The sequence below is a fragment of the Ammospiza caudacuta genome, chromosome 8, assembly GCF_027887145.1.
Source record: "Ammospiza caudacuta isolate bAmmCau1 chromosome 8, bAmmCau1.pri, whole genome shotgun sequence".
NCBI classification, from domain to species: Eukaryota; Metazoa; Chordata; class Aves; order Passeriformes; family Passerellidae; genus Ammospiza; species Ammospiza caudacuta.
The window spans coordinates 19,044,483-19,064,567 of NC_080600.1; the positions used below are offsets into that span (position 1 = coordinate 19,044,483).

At 38.6% G+C, this 20,085-nt stretch overlaps 1 protein-coding gene across 2 annotated transcripts in view; it reads right to left on the reverse strand.

Annotated features, from left to right (window-relative positions):
* Positions 1-20,085, reverse strand: part of PARD3B (par-3 family cell polarity regulator beta) — a 387,748-nt gene that overhangs the window by 128,745 nt on the left and 238,918 nt on the right. For both annotated transcript variants that reach the window (XM_058809265.1, XM_058809264.1), the window contains 2 exons: positions 6,132-6,335; positions 4,945-5,173 (listed from right to left, as the gene is read on the reverse strand). In XM_058809265.1, coding sequence (XP_058665248.1) covers positions 4,945-5,173; positions 6,132-6,335 — 433 coding nt within the window. The remainder of the gene's footprint in view (positions 1-4,944; positions 5,174-6,131; positions 6,336-20,085) is intronic.

Here is a 20,085-nt window from a genome sequence, read left to right on the forward strand (position 1 = left end):
CTATTCTGGAAAAGGTAGAGAGAGCCATAGACTTATGTCTATTATACTCCAGCACTGTAACAACTGCTATGGGATTAGGATACAGAACTGCAGAGGTCACATTTCCCTGGTGATTTAAAGGTTCAGCCTTCTGCCAACTTAATTTAGAAACACACAGTCTACCTTTGTTAGAAGACAGTATTTTGATAGTTTTTCAAAGCATGGCAATTCAATAAATATAGACCACAAACTTAAAATCTGGAATTCATCACCTAGCAAACTGAGGAATATTTTAAAAATTTATTTTATCAACCTCTTGGTTAGATCAGCTTTGCATTCTTGGTCCTAAGTGACAATACATTTTGCATTAGTGTTCAGCATCAGGGATTTCTAACACCCTGCACCAATGGGTTAATTAACCCTTCCAAACCGCCTACAGAGCCCTGCTCACAGAGCTTTTGACAGTTCTAAGCAATGACACCACACACTACCTTTTTTTCAAAGCCACAAATATGCTATTTCACTACAGTGTTTCTCCTGAAAATACTGAACACCTTCAAAAAGAAGTACAGGGAAGCTCATTTGATGCCCAGCAGTCTTCTAAGACTCACAGTGCCCAGAAGAAATCAGTCAGCTCAATGTGAGAAAAGGGATGAGCCAAGAATTAAATGTGGCATTGTGCGATCTTGCTGCTCTTCTCTTGCAGAGAACTCAGTATTATTTCTGTTCTGAAAAAGATTAAGTGTAGATGCTAGACTCTAGCCTGTCCCCAAGACTGAAGTATACCTTTAGTCACAGCTCCACTACTGAAAGTATTTAATGTACTTGTTTTCTTGATACACAGTATCAATTTACTGTTCAGTCTGTTGTCTAGTGATGGGTTATTAGTGAACAATGACAGCATGATGTGCCAGAAAACATCAAAAAGTAAAATATGTAAAATGCCCCTTGGCCAATATTACACAAAACCAGTTGAGACTCAACTTCTGTTCTTTGGACAGCACATACACACTTTCAGAACTAAAGCAGGCACTACATGCATCAGAACCAACCGAGGAAACAAAGCCCTGTGCAGTCCGCACCACAGTGAAACTGTACTTTGGATTATAGAGACTTTAACCACTGTCATCTGCATTTCAAACCTCCAGTACATTAACCTACTTTGCCCAAATGCTACAGCCATTAATATGCTGCAGCCAAGAGTTTCAGTTAATACTGAGTGAAAAAACAGGTCTTTGAAACAACAATGATTAAAAAAAAAAAGCATGATTTCTTGATGGTCTCCCTGAATCACAGTCACCTAAATAAAGCTTCAATCAAGCCAAAGCTTAGCAGGAAAGCAATCATTCTTCTTTTTGTATGTGTAAAAAAAGACCAGGAACTACAAGTAAATAGCAGCTGAGCAACAGATGAGGCACTAAGTGAAATCTGTTAGCAACTGCTAACAGCTTTGCTATTTTCTGTTGTTAAATTAAAAAAAAAAAAAGGCAAAAAACCAATGCAGTAGCAATTCCAATATGTTCAAAAATCTCAGATGCAAAAGACTAAAGCTCAACAATTCTTGTACTACAGCTGAATACTTGGATTTGGTTTTAATATCTTGAAATGCTTTGTTATTGATTATAAAGGAGAAGTCAGCCAATTCACACGGCCACTATATCAAGGTAAAGTTTCTTACTGCTGTATGTGTGACCCAGCAAGCATAGCACAAAAATCCCACTGAAGACAAGTAGGACATTTCCAGCAGCTGTTTTAGCCTCACATTCTACTTTCTTTTGTCCTTTACACCTGACCCCACGTCATTCACCAGAAAATGCATGTGTCTTAATTAGCACTGAGCTTTCTGGCAAGATCTCTCATTTTCATTGTCCTTCTGGTCCTGGAGCTTTCACCACAGATGCTCAGTTCCTACTTATCTCAAGCCAATTTTGACATGGGTTCAATAAGTCTGTTTTTCTGTTTGGATGCATCCCATAGCACAGCAGAACCATGCAGGCACAGCTGAAATAGCTCTGAACAAAGCTGCCCAGGAACTACAAACAGCATGAACATACCAAAGTGGGGGTTCCAGCTCCCAGCAGGATTCATCACATGGCTGCAATCACCAGACCAGTTGAAAAAATTCATGACATTGCCTGGTCCCAGGAATAGATTTCCTCTTCTTACCCCTGCCACTTGCTCTAATAACTTTTTTCCCTTTCCCTTGGCTTTATCTTTCCTGTCAGACTAACAAGGGTTCTGTTCCTTCTTTTGGTGGTCTCATACATGGGGGATCGCAGCACAACCACCGCCGTACCTATAAAATGCACACTACAGATTTCCTTCTCCACCAAGCTTTCTGCTCCACTACAGTGTTTACATTTCCAATGCCCCCTTTGTGGCAGGTCCCTTTTCCAATTTAAAGTCATCATGTCCAAAACTGGGCTCATCTCAGTTTCTAAATACTTCCCCCTACTTTCTCTTAAGATACCAAGAATTAGTAGCCACCTTGCCTGCTGCAGAAACTCACAACTTTTGTCATATTAAACTTCTCTTTTTGCTTCCACAGATGTTCTACCAAAAAACCATGCCAGTTTCATTCCCACAACGTCATAAAAAAATCTGGATGTTTCTTTCCATTCATGTTGCTAAAATACTTATCATTCAAACCTCCTCCCCATCCCTCCTAACATTCACCTTCACATCAGTACAAGACTCCAGTTTGAAAAATACCTCTTGAATCTAATATTTAGTTGGTATTTGATCTGCTCTGAATTCCACTATTAGTTCCCTATTATTTCTTTTAAAAACATTCAGATCAATTGGTTTTGTTTTTCAAGTCATATGTGCCAGTTTCTGTCTGAAAAAATACCAGCCTGGATTTGCTCATCTTGCCCAGGACATATGGCCCCCAATTATTTAATAAATGCACACTGGTTGCTCTTGTTCAAGCTCTACTTTACAGGTCTGCAGCTTTCTTTCACTTCTATCATGGCTAGTATTCCCTAATACTCTCACCTTTTCAGGAAGGAATTTCTTTTCAAGTTTTATAAATTCTGGAAAGATACACCAACAAGGACACAGAACCTCTAAAAACCTCTCAGCTGAACTGTTACTTCTTACCTACTTCTCCTTCTCTCTTTATTACAACATGATGCTTCCATCTTTGCTGTCTTGTAGAGATTTTCAGGGGTGTGGGATAGAAATTCCCATTCTGTGCTGCCATACAGACAAATATTATTAACACTGTCAGCTGGGAAGACTATCTAAATCAAAGACAAGATCATAGAAAGAGCAGATGTATAAACCTTGTGTACTACCAAAATGTGGAATATATTCTGAAAGAGGGAATCACAACAAATGGTAACCTGTTGTTCCCGGCTTTGCATATTGACCATTATCAGAATTTCTGTCAACTACAATAGCTTGTTTTGGATTCTAATGTCATCCCATGTTCTTTCTGGCTCAGATATAGTATCCCTGTAAGACTTTACAATTCAAACTTGGAATCTGCTATGTATCTTTGATACATTAAGCAGTACTTATCCTTTTGTCAGACCTCTGTGCCACTCCCCTCCTCTTTCCTACTCATGCTAAAGAGTTGAAAAGAAGAATGAAAAGAGATATAAAGCTTAAGACACACAAGAGAGTTTTTGAAGTCACCCTCCTAATTATTCAGTTTTTGACTACCCTTCCATGTTAAGTCAAATTTCTTTAAACAACATGAACACAAATGCATGTGCAATGCACAAGTGTGTGTACACACCTCCTCTGCTCCTGAAAAGCCCATTTGAAAGCAGACTGGTATAGCCAGGTATATCTTATGAACACTAACAACTGTTGAAATCATGTACATCTGGAATACAGGTATGCCTGAATATTTTTGACAGTGTCTCCACAGGGTTCAAAAGTTGTATAGGACAATTGCTGATACATGCAAGAAAGCTAAAACCTTCCATATTAATATAACACAAGTAATTTTACTCTAGAGAACATGGTGACACAAAGTTGAAAGGCAAGTTCATACATTATATGTCCTAATGGACACCATGATCAGTGAATGATCTTGCAGCTGCATTTCTTAGATTACTATTTAAATGCATCCTTGCCTAAGCAATGATTGTGGTTTTTGTATATATGAGTACTGTCTACAATACAGCACGACAAGAAACACCAAAGCCAATGTTAAGTGCTCAGTGCCATGAGTAACCACATGTTCCTTTGGTTTAATCTCCTCCATGTGACCAAGATTTTTCATCACATACTCTGTATTAAATGCAAAGAGCTACTTCAACACTTAAATACTCTACAGAGCCAACAGATACTGGAAGGAAGGGTGTCAGCAACCAGCACCTGAAGCACCAAAAGCTCCAGCAAGAGCAAGGAAACAGCCTGAACAACTCTGGCGACTCAGAGTTTACAGAGCCACAGAACAAATAGCCACAGCAGAAATCCAAACACTTGCATGCTGGGCAGGGAGGACAGTGAACTTTTGTTCACTGCAGGCAATGCCTGAAGCCACGAAGTAAAGATTTTATCATAGGTAGTGGCTTTCAGCAACTGCAAATGTTAGTAGACCTTTTGCAATAGCACAAGAATTCTGCTCTCCCTGCAGCTTGTGAAGGGAGCAGATAAGAAAGGGAAGAGAAAGCAAAGGTCTGAGTCTGGGAGCAGGATTTGTTTTACTCAGAAATATTCCCCACAAATCCTTCCCCACTGATACATGCTTGCTTTAAGCCTAAAACCTTGAATCTTTTCTGACATATGGGAATGCATTTCAAAGGCACAAAAAGACATTTTGTCTGCCAAATGTCTTCTGCCACAGTTACAAGTTTGGTGTAAAAGTATAAACTGCTTTCTTTTTGAATAACATAAACATTATTTGAGTCCAAGTGAAATAATTTTTCCACTACTTTATGAGAGCATCAGTTGTTTCCTATCTTATAACGAGACTGGATGGCTGTTTTGCTTTGTAAAATGCCATACCTCAACATGACACCAAAGCCTTTCTTCTTTTTCTTTTCTGGATCTTCATTTTCTTCCTTCTTTTTCTTCTCTTTGATTTTAGACTTGCCCTTTTTCTTCTCTTTCTCCCTACTTTTTTTGTCCTTTTTTGCTTTGATTTCTGCATCTTCTAGTTCAGGGTTCCCTGGAGGGGCAGATTCCACATTTTGAGCTTCTTGACCACAGTGAGAGCTCTTATCAGAGCCACCATCTGCACAGAATGAAAAAGAAGCAGTGAGGATGGCTATGGGCCACTGAAATGCAAACATGTGAAATACAGCAAGAGTGTCTACAAAGAGCTCAAATGACTCACACACTTACTCATTTAATTGAATAATTTAAAAAGCAGACTAAGCAGATCTAGTGGATTCAAACAGATTTGTATTGTAAATTAAATGCAGAATTATTTTAATGAATTGTTTTCTAATCATTGTTCCTGATATAAAAATCCTGATACAGCAAAGCACTTGTTCTCTTTGAAATCTAGCTTGTTAACCATGTGCTGGGTTTCAAACACACAGCTTACTTCCACAAGAGATTCTGGTGACTGCAAAATCAACCTATGTAACAAAATGACTTCATTCACTCCCTGGAATCTTTCTATTTTAGTGGCTGAGCAAGAAATGGATAAAATGTACTGTCTGGCTGCAAAAGAGCCGTATTCCTTCTGCGGGGGGGGGCTCAGGATCCAAGCACTGTTTTACACTCCATACTAAAGGAGATGTATTTCCAGACTGGGGTCTATAAAACCCATAGTGAAAGAATGAGCAGCAGGGTGCTATCAATACACTGTCTTATCTACAACATGAAACAAATTTCCTGGCTGGAAAAGGGGGAATTGTAAAACAAGGGAGATAATTTTTAATGTAATCTGAAGAAAGCAGCTGCTTCTTGAAGTTGAAAAACATAATTATTTAAGGATTGAGTTCTAAATCCTCCAACCCACCCCTGCCCCAAAGGAGATCAGTGAAAGACTTTACACTAAACCCAGTCAAGGTTGGATGGGGTACTGCAAAGACAGCTCTATTCAGTGGAAGATGTGAACAGTTTTTAAAATGTGATCAGCTTCAGTGGGACTAAATCACTGGCTCATGGTGCTCCATCGAGCTGGCCCTCAGCAGTGCTAAGTGAAGGTGGCTCCCTCAGTCAGTGCCTTCAGCACAACATACCCTCTTCATCCTCAGGTCCATCGTAAGACTTGTCAATGGCAGCCCGGAAGCTCTCATTGCATCCCCGGCCCCGCACCACGTGAGGCCTGGGTCTGTGAAAAGGGAGTTCATTCTTCCTTACTTCAGCCACAGCAGTCTGAAGACTCTCAAGAGAACTGGATTTCTTTAATCCCAGAGTAGGACCAAAATCTTTGCCAGAGGAGTCTGGAAAAGAAATGGTTAAGGTTTTATTCCAAAAACCACACAGAGAAATTAAACTAGTCAGATACATTTAATTGTGTACTTTATTACTTGGGGCCTTTGAAATAGTATGCAATCAATGTAATTTGTTCTAAAAATAACATCAAGTTAAACCTAGTTCAGCAGATATCCCCATTCAGACTTGGAGGGAATGGCACAGAATGTACTGACCTGACAAAGTGATGGGCCATAGCTGGCTCGCTCTGTGCCACTGCAAAGCCCTCACCAGGGATGAGGATGGGGCTGCTTCCCCCACCTTTGCCAGTGATGTCCACCTGGACAGTGCCAACAGTCTCCGTTAGCATTATCATTAGCACTAAGGAGAGCATTATCGTTAGACTCACAAGAACAACCACTGCTACACAAGTGTTTTGCTTTTTAGAAGGAGATAGGTTGTATGAATGGTTGATATTTTCAAACACATTTCTTCTGAGAGAAGATACATCATTAGTTCTCTCTAAGTTTTACCCAACCTTTTCCTTCAAGCTGAAACTAGTGCTATGATACCAACACACACAGAGCTTTTTCAAGAAACAAGCAAAGCACAGGTTAACATAAATGATGTTGCTGTCGCTACCTCATTCCCTGATTACAGGCTTAAGAAAGCACTTCACAGAAAAACAGAGGAAATACTGAGTGTCCCAAACCTTCTCTCTCTTTAGATTGCTTGACTATATGACCTTAGAAAGGCTTTATTTTGTAGCAGCATTTGTGTTAATTAGTATTAAAAAATGATAGTGGAATAGGTAAAGAACAAAATTCAATGAATAGATGCACTCCAATCAATGAAGAAATTCACAGCTTAATTTAAAAGTCTCTGTAGCATCTACTTAGTTTTTATATGGCAGAACAGTAAATGTTCCTTAGAAACACTGAGTAAGAGACTGTGCCTTGCAATAAGCCTTCTGTCTTTGAGAACTCAAGTGCTTTTGCTTTCAACTTTTAAGCAGTACTAACAAAAGGAACAGGATAACATAAGAGAAGCCCTTCACCTCCATGTCCATACTGTAAAGCCTGAAGGGATTCAAGGGTCACAGAAAAGACAGATATGTTAGTATGATTTGCTGTGATATTAGCAATTCTAGAGTGCAAGTAATTCTGAACAGCATGTTCAGTGAATTCTTAAAAGTAAAAAAGCTGAGAATTGGCACCAAATAGAGACTTGTCAGTAGTGTCTACATAAAGCAATTTACACTTCCTTTACCTGCAGACTGATATGTAGCTGAAAACAAGTAGGGGATTGGGGGTGTGTGTGGAGACAAACAGGTTTAAGGGAACCCTGGTTGCTCCATCACCCAGTGCAACCTTCTTCTGTTCCCTAATTGCCATTCTGGAGACTACCATTATTGACAAATTAGCAAGTGCTAAAGCAAAGTTAGAGGAAAGACCTGCATGAACAAAAAGGTGCTAAAAATCACTAAAATCTTGTGCATCAGTAGGAGGCACTGTGCTGCCTATCACAGGCTGAGAAGGAGAAAAACCAAGGGAAAAACAACGATAAGGAAAAAGGCCAAGTGAAAGGCATTGATGAGCAGAGGAAGCTCTCTCAAGTTTCAGTCACCAGCCAGCCTTGGTGGGCTGTTTGGCCAGACACAGAGCACAGCAACACACTGGCAGAGCTGCTGGCCCCGGGCAACCCAGCAGGCAGCCAGGCTGGGCTGCAAACCGAGGGGCTGCGGCTGTGGTCTGGGGGCCCTGCTGGCACTGGGTCCCCAGCACTCTGCTCCGAGCCTCCTGGGAGGAACAGCCACTGGGAATGGCTTCAGGTGACTGCAGAAGGGCTGGGCACGTCCCTGCCTCCAGCAGGGCCATGTGAGCCCATGGATTTGGGAGGTCCAGCAGCCAACGCTGACCCCAGACTGCTGCTACAGTGGCCTGGCTGGCCAGAAAAGTACAGAAATGCTCACAAACATATCCCAGTGCAAGCTGTACTACACTCAATTACTGCTCTAAGCTCCATTACCTGGAAAAAGAGTCTCAAGTTAAATGCTGGTTACAGCCTGTTTTATACAAAGCTGAGCCAGTTCCTCAGACTGGAAGACTGCAATGTATGAAGGCCATTCCTAAGAAAATCCAACCAACACCTGAAGTTTGGAGTGAGGCACTCACAGGACACGTAACAGACAGCAAGCTGTGTGCTCAGCCTCCCCACACACACTGGGACCCAGCCCTTAGACACCCGAGCACACCAAGGTGTCCTCATTTGTTCAAAACTTACTGAGAACCCTCACTCACAGATTGGTATTGAGCATTCAGTTGACCCATTCTAAGACTGTAATAATTTGGTATGAAATGTCACTTTCTAATTTTTTACAATTCAGCTTTTATTCCTTCCCCCCCCTTTCATTACAGAGCTGCAGTTATCACTTATTAGAGCACAGCTAAAGATACAGGAGCTAAAAAGCTTCCCTAAGCAAGGAGACCTGGCCCCTTGCTTTCTGAGCCAGCATCTATTACTGGATGCTTTCCAGAAAAATGCACAAAACTCCATAATGGACAAGGCTGCAGCCCAAATTGGAAAATTGCCTTCCCCTGCCCACATCAGTACCTTTTTAATTTCAGCAGACCTTTAGAACTGCTGTAAGCCTGAAAATGTGTTTATTTATCTCATGGGTAAAAACACCCAAACCAACAAATGAACAACAAAACCTCTCTCTTATCTTTTACAAGTTATTAACAAGCATTTCTGGGGACACATGGTGTGTGTCTATATCTAGCCTTACCTGGACTTTTAATACAAAAACATAATTTGAGAATAAGGAACTCAGCTGTTCATTGTGTTAAAATGTTTCTTTTCATGGATTTGAAATTCTTGAGCTCTTTTACTGCTTCTGGTAGCACAATGATAAAAAGCCAACTGAAGCATCCACTTTATTGTTTTTATAAATGGTGAATTACTTTATATATCTCTCCTGAATTTATAAGAGAAGACAACAGCTGACATCACTACCTGCCTAGACTGGCTGAAATCAAACTGCTGCTTCTTAGATGTTATCTGTAACTGATCATCCTTCAACTGAAAGATGGTGTTACACATGGTTTAATTTTCTGCTCGATGCCAACATGGCTAACACAGATTTTTAAATTCTTAATGTACCACTTTAAGTAAACCTGCTTTCTGCTCTTTTACTACTACTGTTATTAGTCAGGTCTTTCCAATATTATCTTTTTCCCACATCTGCACATTCCTTTCTTTTTTTTTAATAGCCCAGCTGAAGAAAATATGCCAAAAGCAAGATGTCAGTCATGAAAATCAAAGGGAAACAAATGACACAGCATTGTGGGCGATGCAAGCCACCCCAAAGGCACGTACAGAGGGAATCAAAATGCAGAGAAGCCATGAATCACTGTCACTCTACATGAAATACAACTCCCAAGACACCCTACAGAGTAAACATTTTATATATTTATCATTAACTTTATTTTCTAGATAATGTTTCTTCTTGAAAACCAAAACTACAGGAATATGCCTAAAGGAGAATACTTAGAGGAAAATATTTATGTGAGCTAGACTAACTTACTATTTACATTTTGAAAGACAGTGAGGTAAAGAAAAACTATAAAGGAAAAGGGAAATCATCGCGGAGACTGAGAAAATACAATAAACAAAAAGTTGAAACAAATTATAAATAATTTGATTCTGTTTTTGCCAGTTCCCTAAACACACCGAGTGCTGGTTCCTATTGCATTGCACATAGCGGAGGTTCATGTAGTCCTAGGGAAGAGAAAATAGTTCTGAAAACAGTGAGTGTTCCACCCTATGGATGCTGGGAGGCTGGAGAGAACATGGGACTGCTTTCAGCAGGCAAACAACTGAGCATGAAGCACTGATGGTGACTTCTTCAGTGGTAGCACTCAGAGGGAGATAAGATAATCCAACAGCTTTGACGGAAGCAGGTACAGCTCAGTGCCTGCTCTGCTCTGGACACACACCTCCACTAGTATCCATGATATTCAGCTTGGGCTCACGGAACTCAGGCCTACCCCAACCTAACAGACCAACTCCTCACTCTACAAGATTGCAACATCATGTGGTGACTTAGATTACTTCATGTTCCATTCTTTCTTAACCATTTGTTTAATGTAGTTTCATTTATTTCTGGTAGGATTCACAGTATGCCTAACTACAAAGGATTTTTTCCTCTCACTTATATTTTTATATTCAGATACTCCTTCAATCATCCACCAATTCAATGCAAAGAATGATTCAGGAAGGAGGAATCTGAAAGCCATTACATCTTTTAGCTTGTGATTTTCAAATGAAGAGCTTTAATACAAGATTTCTGTAGAAAAGTCTTAGATCACATGGTAGCTTTTTCTTCAACACTAATTTGTACAGGTGACATAGAAAAGATTAAGGGTTTGATGAAAAGCAAGAGAAGAATCACTATCTTGCACTTATATATTAAAGACAAGATATCTAGTTTTTCTCATTTAATACCTCAATCTAAGCATTCCAGATAATAAGCAGAAATACTGAACACAGAACAACCCTGCAACTGACAGAGAAACAAAATCTAATAAAGAGAAATCAAAGCATAGGAGAATTTAACATGTTCTCTGATTGTAAGAGACAGCTACAGTCTTCAGATTTACAGATATTTCAATCTATTTTACTACATATAATGATTGCAATTTAGCCTGCATTTGCACAAACTGCAATTTCAGCTATGAATAATGACAGATCACAATTTGAGGCCCAGAAGATATGTTGAGCCTTAGCCAGCTGAAAAGGAAATGCTTGCAATAAGGCAGCCATTAGGCAAAAAGTGAAAATGCACTATTGTCATCTTAGAAACGCAAGTTGGTGTCGCTGTTTTCTACAGGCTTACCACTAACAAACAACAACGCTGCATTGGAACGTGCTACTATTTCAAAAAGAATATGTATGGCATTAAACATCTCAAAAATGCTAACAAGTTTCCCAGTGCAACAATATTAAAGCTAAGAATTAGAAGCAAAGGCAGAGGTTCAAGCGAAAGCCTCAGTGAAGGGGCACATGCACTTCCCAGGTTAGTGCTAATATCAGACAAAATGCAGCCAAGCCTGTCATTGCATAGAAACCCTGCGATCTTATCTGCTGAAATAATTATTTTTCTACATCTGGTTACAGAAGTCTACCCCCTCACATAACCCTCCAGTTCACAGTATCGCCCTGCATCCAGTGCAGTTTTCCTAGACATCTGAATCCCTCTTTCTCCAGCAGATTCCTGCCCTCCCTCTAGTTGGTGCAAACTGAAGCACTTGCCCTCCAAACAGGTCCCAATATAAATCAAGCTGCTTCTCTTGCACAAAGCTTCTCCTCAAGGATATTTATGTATAAACTGACTTGAGATATAGGTGTTACAACCCGCTAAAGGAAAACTGCAATAGGAGAAGCAATGCAGACAGGAAAAAGTCCAGTTTTTAGAAAACAGGATTCCCCAGTGGTTTCAGGCACCTTGTAAATTGATCAGTCTGGAACTGAGTAGTAGCAAAAAAATTCCAGTGCCCTGTGATTGCTTTATTTCTACTTCCACACCTGCCCTCTGAAAAGGTCAAACATTTAAATCCAGCTTTAAAAGATTGGGAAATGTGACACTTTCTGAGACTAATTGATATAAATTATGTTTCTCAAACTAAACCAACATTTTTGTTCCCAGGCCAAAGTTTAACATGAAGTAAAGAGTCCCTGCACTAATATTTAAATAAAGTCACTTCTGACAGTATGAGGCTAACATCTAGAGCATTACCTTTTGATCTGTGAAACAGATGGGGAAACTTCTTTAGTACTAAAACAGAAGAAAGCAAGCCAAAACGTACATTAAAATTATAGTTATGATTTATTTTGTTAAGTCTTAAGCCTACTTTGAAATAAACTGCTGAATTATTACTCAATCTTAGTCATCAAGCCTGAAATAATATTTTTTTAAATTAATAATTTAAATGAGAAGTAACAAATTAGAAGAATGCAAGAGGTTCATATTAAGCTTTGTGTTTACATCACTAATCTAAAGCTTTTTTGTGTTCTTTACATGTGAATGCAGAAAGAAATTTGAAACAATCATATTATTTATAATTCAAAGAGTGGTATGTCATTTTTATGCATCAATTTTTGGCCTGGGCATATTTTTATAAATACTTACATAAGCCCCACATTAAAGATTGCTTTAAGTGTTGTTTAGTGATTAATTTAGGCTAATGAAACAAGGAAGCTGATTATTGTTTAAAAAAAACAAAAAGCCAAGGCAGCAAAGGAAACGACATTTCAATATCAGCAATTTAACAAAATATCTTCCTTATCTGTAAGCATCAAGACTAAGAAAAGAAAGATTTTTAACAAAATAACCAGAAAAGAATACCTTTTGCTAATCATGGCATTGCTTCTGTACCTGCCCACACTTTGATCAGTGAATCCTACATGCCTGAGATATTTATGAGCTCTTCTTATTGCTAACCCCACCACCACTGAGCTGCCCAACAGCCGCTCTAATTTAAGATGCTCTAAATATTGTTGCCATGGGTGACACATGAACATGGAGTAAGGCAAAAGCTCTGCTAATAAAAAGGCTTTCACAGCATTTCAGTCCTTGCTCATAAGTAAAGTTAAAATTTATGGCTTTTAAAATACTGGATCTGAGAGAGGTCAGGTTAAATGGCTGCTAGTAATAAAAGGAATCAATATGCCACAGCATCTGAAGCAGCCAGCAAACTAAATAAACACTTCATCCAAATCCACTTGGCCCTGAATTAAAAGAACATAAAATACTGTATTTATTTTGTTTGCCCTCCACCAGCGTGTAGTTTGCATCACTACATCCGCTGGAATTCCACACAGAGCAAGCAACAAGCATATGTTGGCCAATTAACAATTAAACTGTGTGTCAAGGCTAGGAGCAATTAACTGGGCATTAACCTTATCAGGGAAGCACTTCTGGATTAGCCAGCTACAAACAGGCAAAATTCTCAGTCTGGGAAGATTCTGCAACATGTATTTACAAAAGCTTCAGAGGATTCAGACTCTCTGTCTCAGGCCCTACAGAGTAAATGAGCCATTTCCAGTAATAACCCTTAATTCATAAGCCCTGAACAAAACCAGAATCACCTTTCCCAGTGATTAGTGTGTCCTGTTAGCATAGGAATGCAAAACAATTTGTTCCTTACAGCACTTTAAAATAAAGCAGATCAAATGAAGTAGTGAATTGCACCTTTCACTCCTCATCTACATTTGGTTTGGTTTATAGATTGAATTCCAGGAAAATTTATGAAAATCTATTTTCTTCTGTTGATCTATTTGTATTTCAAAGGAAAGTGCATAGGTTACTTCTCAGTTTAAGAAATTAATGCATGTTTTGCTTGAAGTTACCAGCAGATAACCTATAAAGAAGGTAGACATACACCTGTAATCAATCTATCGCTATTAAAACACAAACACAAAGGCCATTCAACAAAGTCATACATATTTTTGCAATGGCTTTGTTAATGAGTTCAAAAGTATTTGTCTTCAAACAGTTTTGAAAAGTTCATTTAAAAAATCCAACTCTTAAATGGGAATATGCAGAATTTTGTCAAACCTACTATTAACTAAGAGAAAGAGTTATCTGACATCTGACATGGTTGAGACTCAAAATCCCTGCAGAATCTGAAAGGATTATGGAGGTTTTCAGGAAAAGTCCTCAGCAAAGGTTCCTTTCTATTACCTACTGAGATTTTTAAGATCATTTGAATGCTTATAAAGTTGATAACAGTATTTTATTACAGATTCCTAAAAGCAGAAGCCATAGTTGTACTGATACTGGGACTTGAACTAAGCTTCTTTTTATATGCCTCAACTTTTTTCTCTTTTTTCCCCCTCAAACTATCCTCTGTACTGAAACTTCTTCACTTGCGCTCATTATGGAGATCAAGATTATTTTTAGAAAAACAAAAAGCCTCTTGCCACATCAGAAAAACTAAAGCGGGAAAAAATCTTCCATCTGGGTAATAATTTTTCCCCCATCTATTCACCAATAACTCAAAATGGACTGAAAGGAAACCTTTCAAGCTTTGTGTGCAAGTACGCTGTGAACCAGATCCTTCACTGCAACTTTTAGGAAGGAAAGCTCACTTTTCACATCTACATTCCATGTTCTTCTAACATTAGCCAGATCTGGGCAAACTTGTATTTTCAAGGCTTTCTTCCACAAAATGAGTCCTTAGGAAAAACAAGTCTAATTCGTGGACCTAATGGCAAGGGAGTTTTCCTCTAAAGAGCTCCAGCAAAGGATTTCGCTAAACTGTTCTGTAGTGCACGGACACAGACTCACACCCAGTAACATCTGGCTGTCTTCTGAGTTTTTAACAGACATGAGTCACAAGTGGATTACACTATTACATTCCCAGCCTTGTTTAAGAAAACCCCAAAACCCAACAAAATACCGCTATAGCCATACAGGTTAACTTTAAGGTCTAGTCTGTACAATTTACTGCATTACAATTTATATATGTTTCAGCATCTGTAAGAGGTTTGCAGCTCCCTTGCTAGGCATGTCATGATGTGCCATTTTAATGGAAAGGTTGAATTAAAAAAAAAGAATACTGACAAGGATAAAAGATATTCTAAATAAAGACCATTTCATAAATCTGTGTTTTTTGAAAACTCGTTACAATCTTAGACATTTAACAAATGTACACTTAGCCTTTAATATCTCCCAGGGAAAAGGGAACCTCTCCAAACTTCTAAGTTTAGTTTTTCCTGCAGCAATTTTCAGTATTCTCAAGACAATACAATATTAATTACCAAGTTATGTATTTAGGATCTTTTCAATATTCAGTTCTGCATTGGTACAATGTGTTTAAATAGCAAATTAGAAAAAAACCAATAGAATTCCTGCATGGAGCAACTTAGAATATGATTTGAACAGCAAATCAATACAAACTTTTCTTACCCATTTGTCTCACCTGTGTACAAATGACATTCCTCTGTTCCCATTCAATAACCCAATAAATGGAGAGTACATGTGAAGTGTAATGCACACACATATGTGCCATGCACACACAAAACATGGCACCAGACTGCAGAAATGTTGTGTCAAAACAGAAGAAAGGGTCATTCCAATTCTTCTTGGTGATGTCCCTTATCAACCAATGCAGACATTTCTGGAGACATTACTCAACTTCCTATCCTAAATTCTGATCAAAAATTCCAAATGTCTTCAGGATGGTAAGCAGCAGCCACAGTGATACTGCAACCAGGACAGCCTGGCTAAGCACAGTCAAATGACATTTCAATACAGACAAACCCATAGCATACCTTAGAAAAATAAAAGTTTCCTCTAAGCTGGGACTCAATATTACTAGAAAACACATCATTCTGCTCAGTGATCCCATACAATCTTGAAAAACAAACCAGAGTCTAGCTACAAGTAGATCAAGATAATCCAATCCTTGGATAATCAGATTCTTAAACAACTCTGTCAGAAAATTGCTACAGTGCCATGGATCAGGTGTAAAACTCAGTGCCCAAATTAATCTCCTTCAGTTCCTTGCTGGTTGGATTCTTGAACAAAATTTCAAAATCTGGTACTACAAAGGCAACTTTTCTACAGAAACAGGCAGGTTTTTTCAAATAGACAGCAATCCAATCAAAATGCATCAGTACAGTGAAATATCCTAAATTAACACTGAACTCTAATCTTCATGTGGAACAGTTGACAGCAACTGCAATTTTCAAGAGCCTTAATCCAAGACTGAGGCCTACCTATGCTTAAGGGATTCCAGAAGTAGGACAGGTAGGTCAATTTTCAGTCTGGTTCAAGCCTGGTGACCAAATCCTCAGCTGGAGTAAATGAGCATATTTCCACTTTTGTCTGCTATCTTGTACCAGCCTGTATCTGTCTTTTGATCACTGTACTCAGCAAGAGCCACATGTTGGCATTACATCCCTGCCCACAGAGAGGCCTGCAACAATAACTCATTTTACCCAAGTTACAGCATGAGTGTCAGATGTTCGTAAGTTCAGCCTGCAGTGGATTCAAAGTAGTGAACTGTAGATTAAAAAAAGGTTTTTTTTATTTTAACAATCCAGAAAGCCATCCTTGGCTACACCCTGGTCTTGCTAAAAGAGTAAGAAGAAATAAACGGGTTCATGTGCCTTTCAAGAGGAACCTGTTCACTCTTTTAAAGTGCTGTTTTCACTTAGTTCAAGGAATCAAATGTCTGGAAAGAAGTTAATAGCTTCAGAAGTATAAAGAGCACAAAGATGCATCATCATAGATTACCAGCAATTTCGAAACATTACTTCATCCTTTAAACACATCATCATGTGTGCATTCTAAGGCAAAAGCATCTCAGCCAACTGTAGTTCACAAGAATAGTTTGTTGCAGTATTTCCCATGGGTTATTTTTTATCTTGTATGTCCATCTGGTGAGTACAGTCCAGTCAAAAAAAAAAAAGAAAAGTTAAAATAATTTGGAAGACATTTAGCCACATTATAGCAGATTTTACTGTGTTCTTTTTCTAGCTCTACAGCATTTAAAAACTAAAAAATATTAACATATTTTAAAAAACCCCATGCTTTCCAACCAATGTGCTTTGATTTTTTCTTACATTAAGTAATGGTTTCTTCCTTTGCTGATGTTGTACTGGGTTTTTGGTCAAGATTGATGGAATCCATCGAAATATGCTAGATAATGCTAACTTCTGAAATAGGAATCTGCAAATCCTTAATCACAGCTTTGGTTTTCTTTGAGCCTGACAGTTTACTTTAGCAGGGCTTGACCTCTAGGCAGAGCACCTTCATGGAGTCAAAACAGTGACATTAATGTGCCAGGCAGGAGTTACTGTTGATCATCACCCAACCAGGACATAAATGTGTGTTCAAGAAAATGTTGTCAGATATACAGCACAAATAAATAGAAAGAACTGATAAACCTTTTATAAACCTTTTCCTGTTAGCCTAATTTGAGATTTAGACAGTAAAAGGCTTTCAAATTCTAATATGATATTGCAGATGACATACTGCCATTTAATACCCTGAATCATTTGCAACAATATCTTCCTTTCTACAGTAATCTCATTTTGAATTTTATATTTTCTTTTTTTAATACTTGAAGGATAGCACATTGATGTCTCTTTGCCCCCAAAACACAGATATTGTCTACAGTTTATTTACAAAGGAAGGCAAATATATTTGGCTGTATAGAGTCATACAACATAAAGCTATACAACTTCATTCTTTGCAAACACATCACTTCTCCACTCACGACTGCTGCTTGTGTTATTAGTCCAGTAGCTTTTTAAAACTAAATAACAAATATCACTTATATTCTTGAGATCATAAGCTTTTGCTCCAGCTACATTAAATGCCAGTTTCATAAACATCAAGAACAAACGTTTTGAACAATGTCACAGATATTAAGCAGCTCTGTCAGATTTCTCTAGCATTTCCATGAGAATGCTGTGGGAGACAGTGTCAAAGGCCTTGCTGAAGTCCAGGTACACAACATCTACAGCCTTTCCCATACCCACCAGGAGAGTCACCTGGTCATAAAAGGAGATCAGGTTGGTCAACACGACCTACCCCTCCTAAACCCATGCTGGCTGGGTCTGATACCATGGCCATCCTGTAAGTGTTGTGTGATTACACTCAATATAAACTGCTGCATTACTTACCAGGTACTGAGGTCAGGCTAACTGTCCTGTAGTTATCAGGATCCTCCTTCCTATCCTTGTTGTGAATGGGTATCAATTGGCCAGCTTCCAGTCCTCTGGAACCTCACCAGTGAGCCAGGACTGCTGGTAAATGATAGAGAGTGGCTTTGCAAGTTCATCTGCCAACTCCCTCATCACCCTCGGATGGATCACATCTGGGCCCATAGATTTATGAACATCCAAATGATTATGCTAATTTTTTCTTGTGTATCAAGAGTGAACACTTGCATGTGTATTCGGCCCTGTGTCCTATTTTTCATCAAATATTTTCTCTTTCTTTAGTCTTTTGACTGTGGACAAGTATTTTCTCCACACTCAGAGGGAAAACTGGTTAATCTGTATAATGCATGCCATTCCATATCCTCAAAAAAGATAATGCAGAACAAGCCATACTGTGGCTGAGTACACACTTATGGCAATCAATCACTAAAGTATTAACACAATTCTTAAAACTTCATGCATATTAGCACATGGTTAATCAGAGGAGTTTGACAGCCTCTTCTTCAGAGCTGCTTCTACAGCTTCACAGTATATCAACCCTCACATTGGAAAGTGAAACATACTATGCAATTTACTTCAGAGCAAAAAGTTAAAATCAGATTTTGAAACACTGAGGCTAATGTTATTAGAATAAAAATGTAATGGCTGTTATACCAGATGCTTAATTGGCCCCCCTGCGAAAAAGCAGTCCCCCAGGAAGGAGCTGAAAGCTACTACTTGGGTTCTGATCTTGCTGAAAGAGTGAAAGAAAGAAACAGGTAATCAGTCATCATTTCTCTTCACAGCAACAACCCTGATAAACACTTATGTGAATAATTTTTTCTGTTGTTGTGGATACTAAGAGTTTACATATGCTAAAAGGGAAGTAAGAAAACTCAAGAGAAACAAGATCTGTTGAAGATTATCAGCTAAAAGGAAGCTATTCTTCCCTTCCATCTTTAAGTCTCTGAATATCTGAAGGCAAGGAGAACTCTTGGAGGAAAGGAAGACAAACTTGTCATATCTATGTATTTCTCATTAGGCATTAGCATTTGATACTATCAGGAAGAGGACAGAGGCAGACTTTTAATCCGATCCAGTATGACTGTTAACCTCCTAGGATGTGCTACTGATCAAAGGCATCCAGAACAACTCCACCAGCAAAAAGTGCTGCTGCTGCTTCCTGTTTCCATAAATTCCTCACTGCCTCCATTATGAAAACAGAACCATTAGCCAAAATCCCACTGCACTTGGTGTCATACCAACTCAAAAGAGAATTAATACTTAGCATCTGATAATTTCTGATCAAGACTACCCATATTCCTGCAATACTGGCTCACTTTTGAGTGGTAAGACTATAGATTTCTGCACAGAATTCCACTATGTTCTCTTAAACTTTTTTTGCTATTTCTGTATTTCAGGTCAGTTCTAAGAAAATAGTCCCTTCTTGCATAGATGCTCTTCACAGAAGGGCTAATTTTTTTCAACATAGATAATGAAAAATCCAACAACCCTCAAAGCTGTTCTAGCGCAGAAGTTCTCTGATTTGGAGTTGGTGTTTTGTGGCAGCTTTATTACAGTCTTATTGCTATGTCACTCTTCAGTGTCTGTACTCTTAACTCTAGAGAAGACTTAGATGACATTCCTGCATGCTAAAGCATATTGCAAACATGCTTTCTATTTCATTCAGTTTGATCTAAACCAGCTACCCTGAGTAAAAACTAATATTGATATTGCCTGGTACCACATGACTCTTAAATTTTAATCACTAGGTTCTTATTCTGATTAAGCAATTAAATTGCTTAACTGAAAACTACAGGGCAATTGATTCATATGAAGGTACTAAGAAATTCTGTTTGAAGTTTAAGAACAATTCCTTACTAAAGGTTACAAAGACATGAAAGCTCTAATTGCAAAAGTATATTTCAGTATTAGTCATTCTAGTATTGTTGGCCTTCTGATTGTTAATAGTTGCTATTTACTACAGGAGTTATTCCTGGCTTTCCTTTTCTAAAAATCACTACTGAAACAGGCACTCTCTTCTGCTAATGCAAATTACAGTGG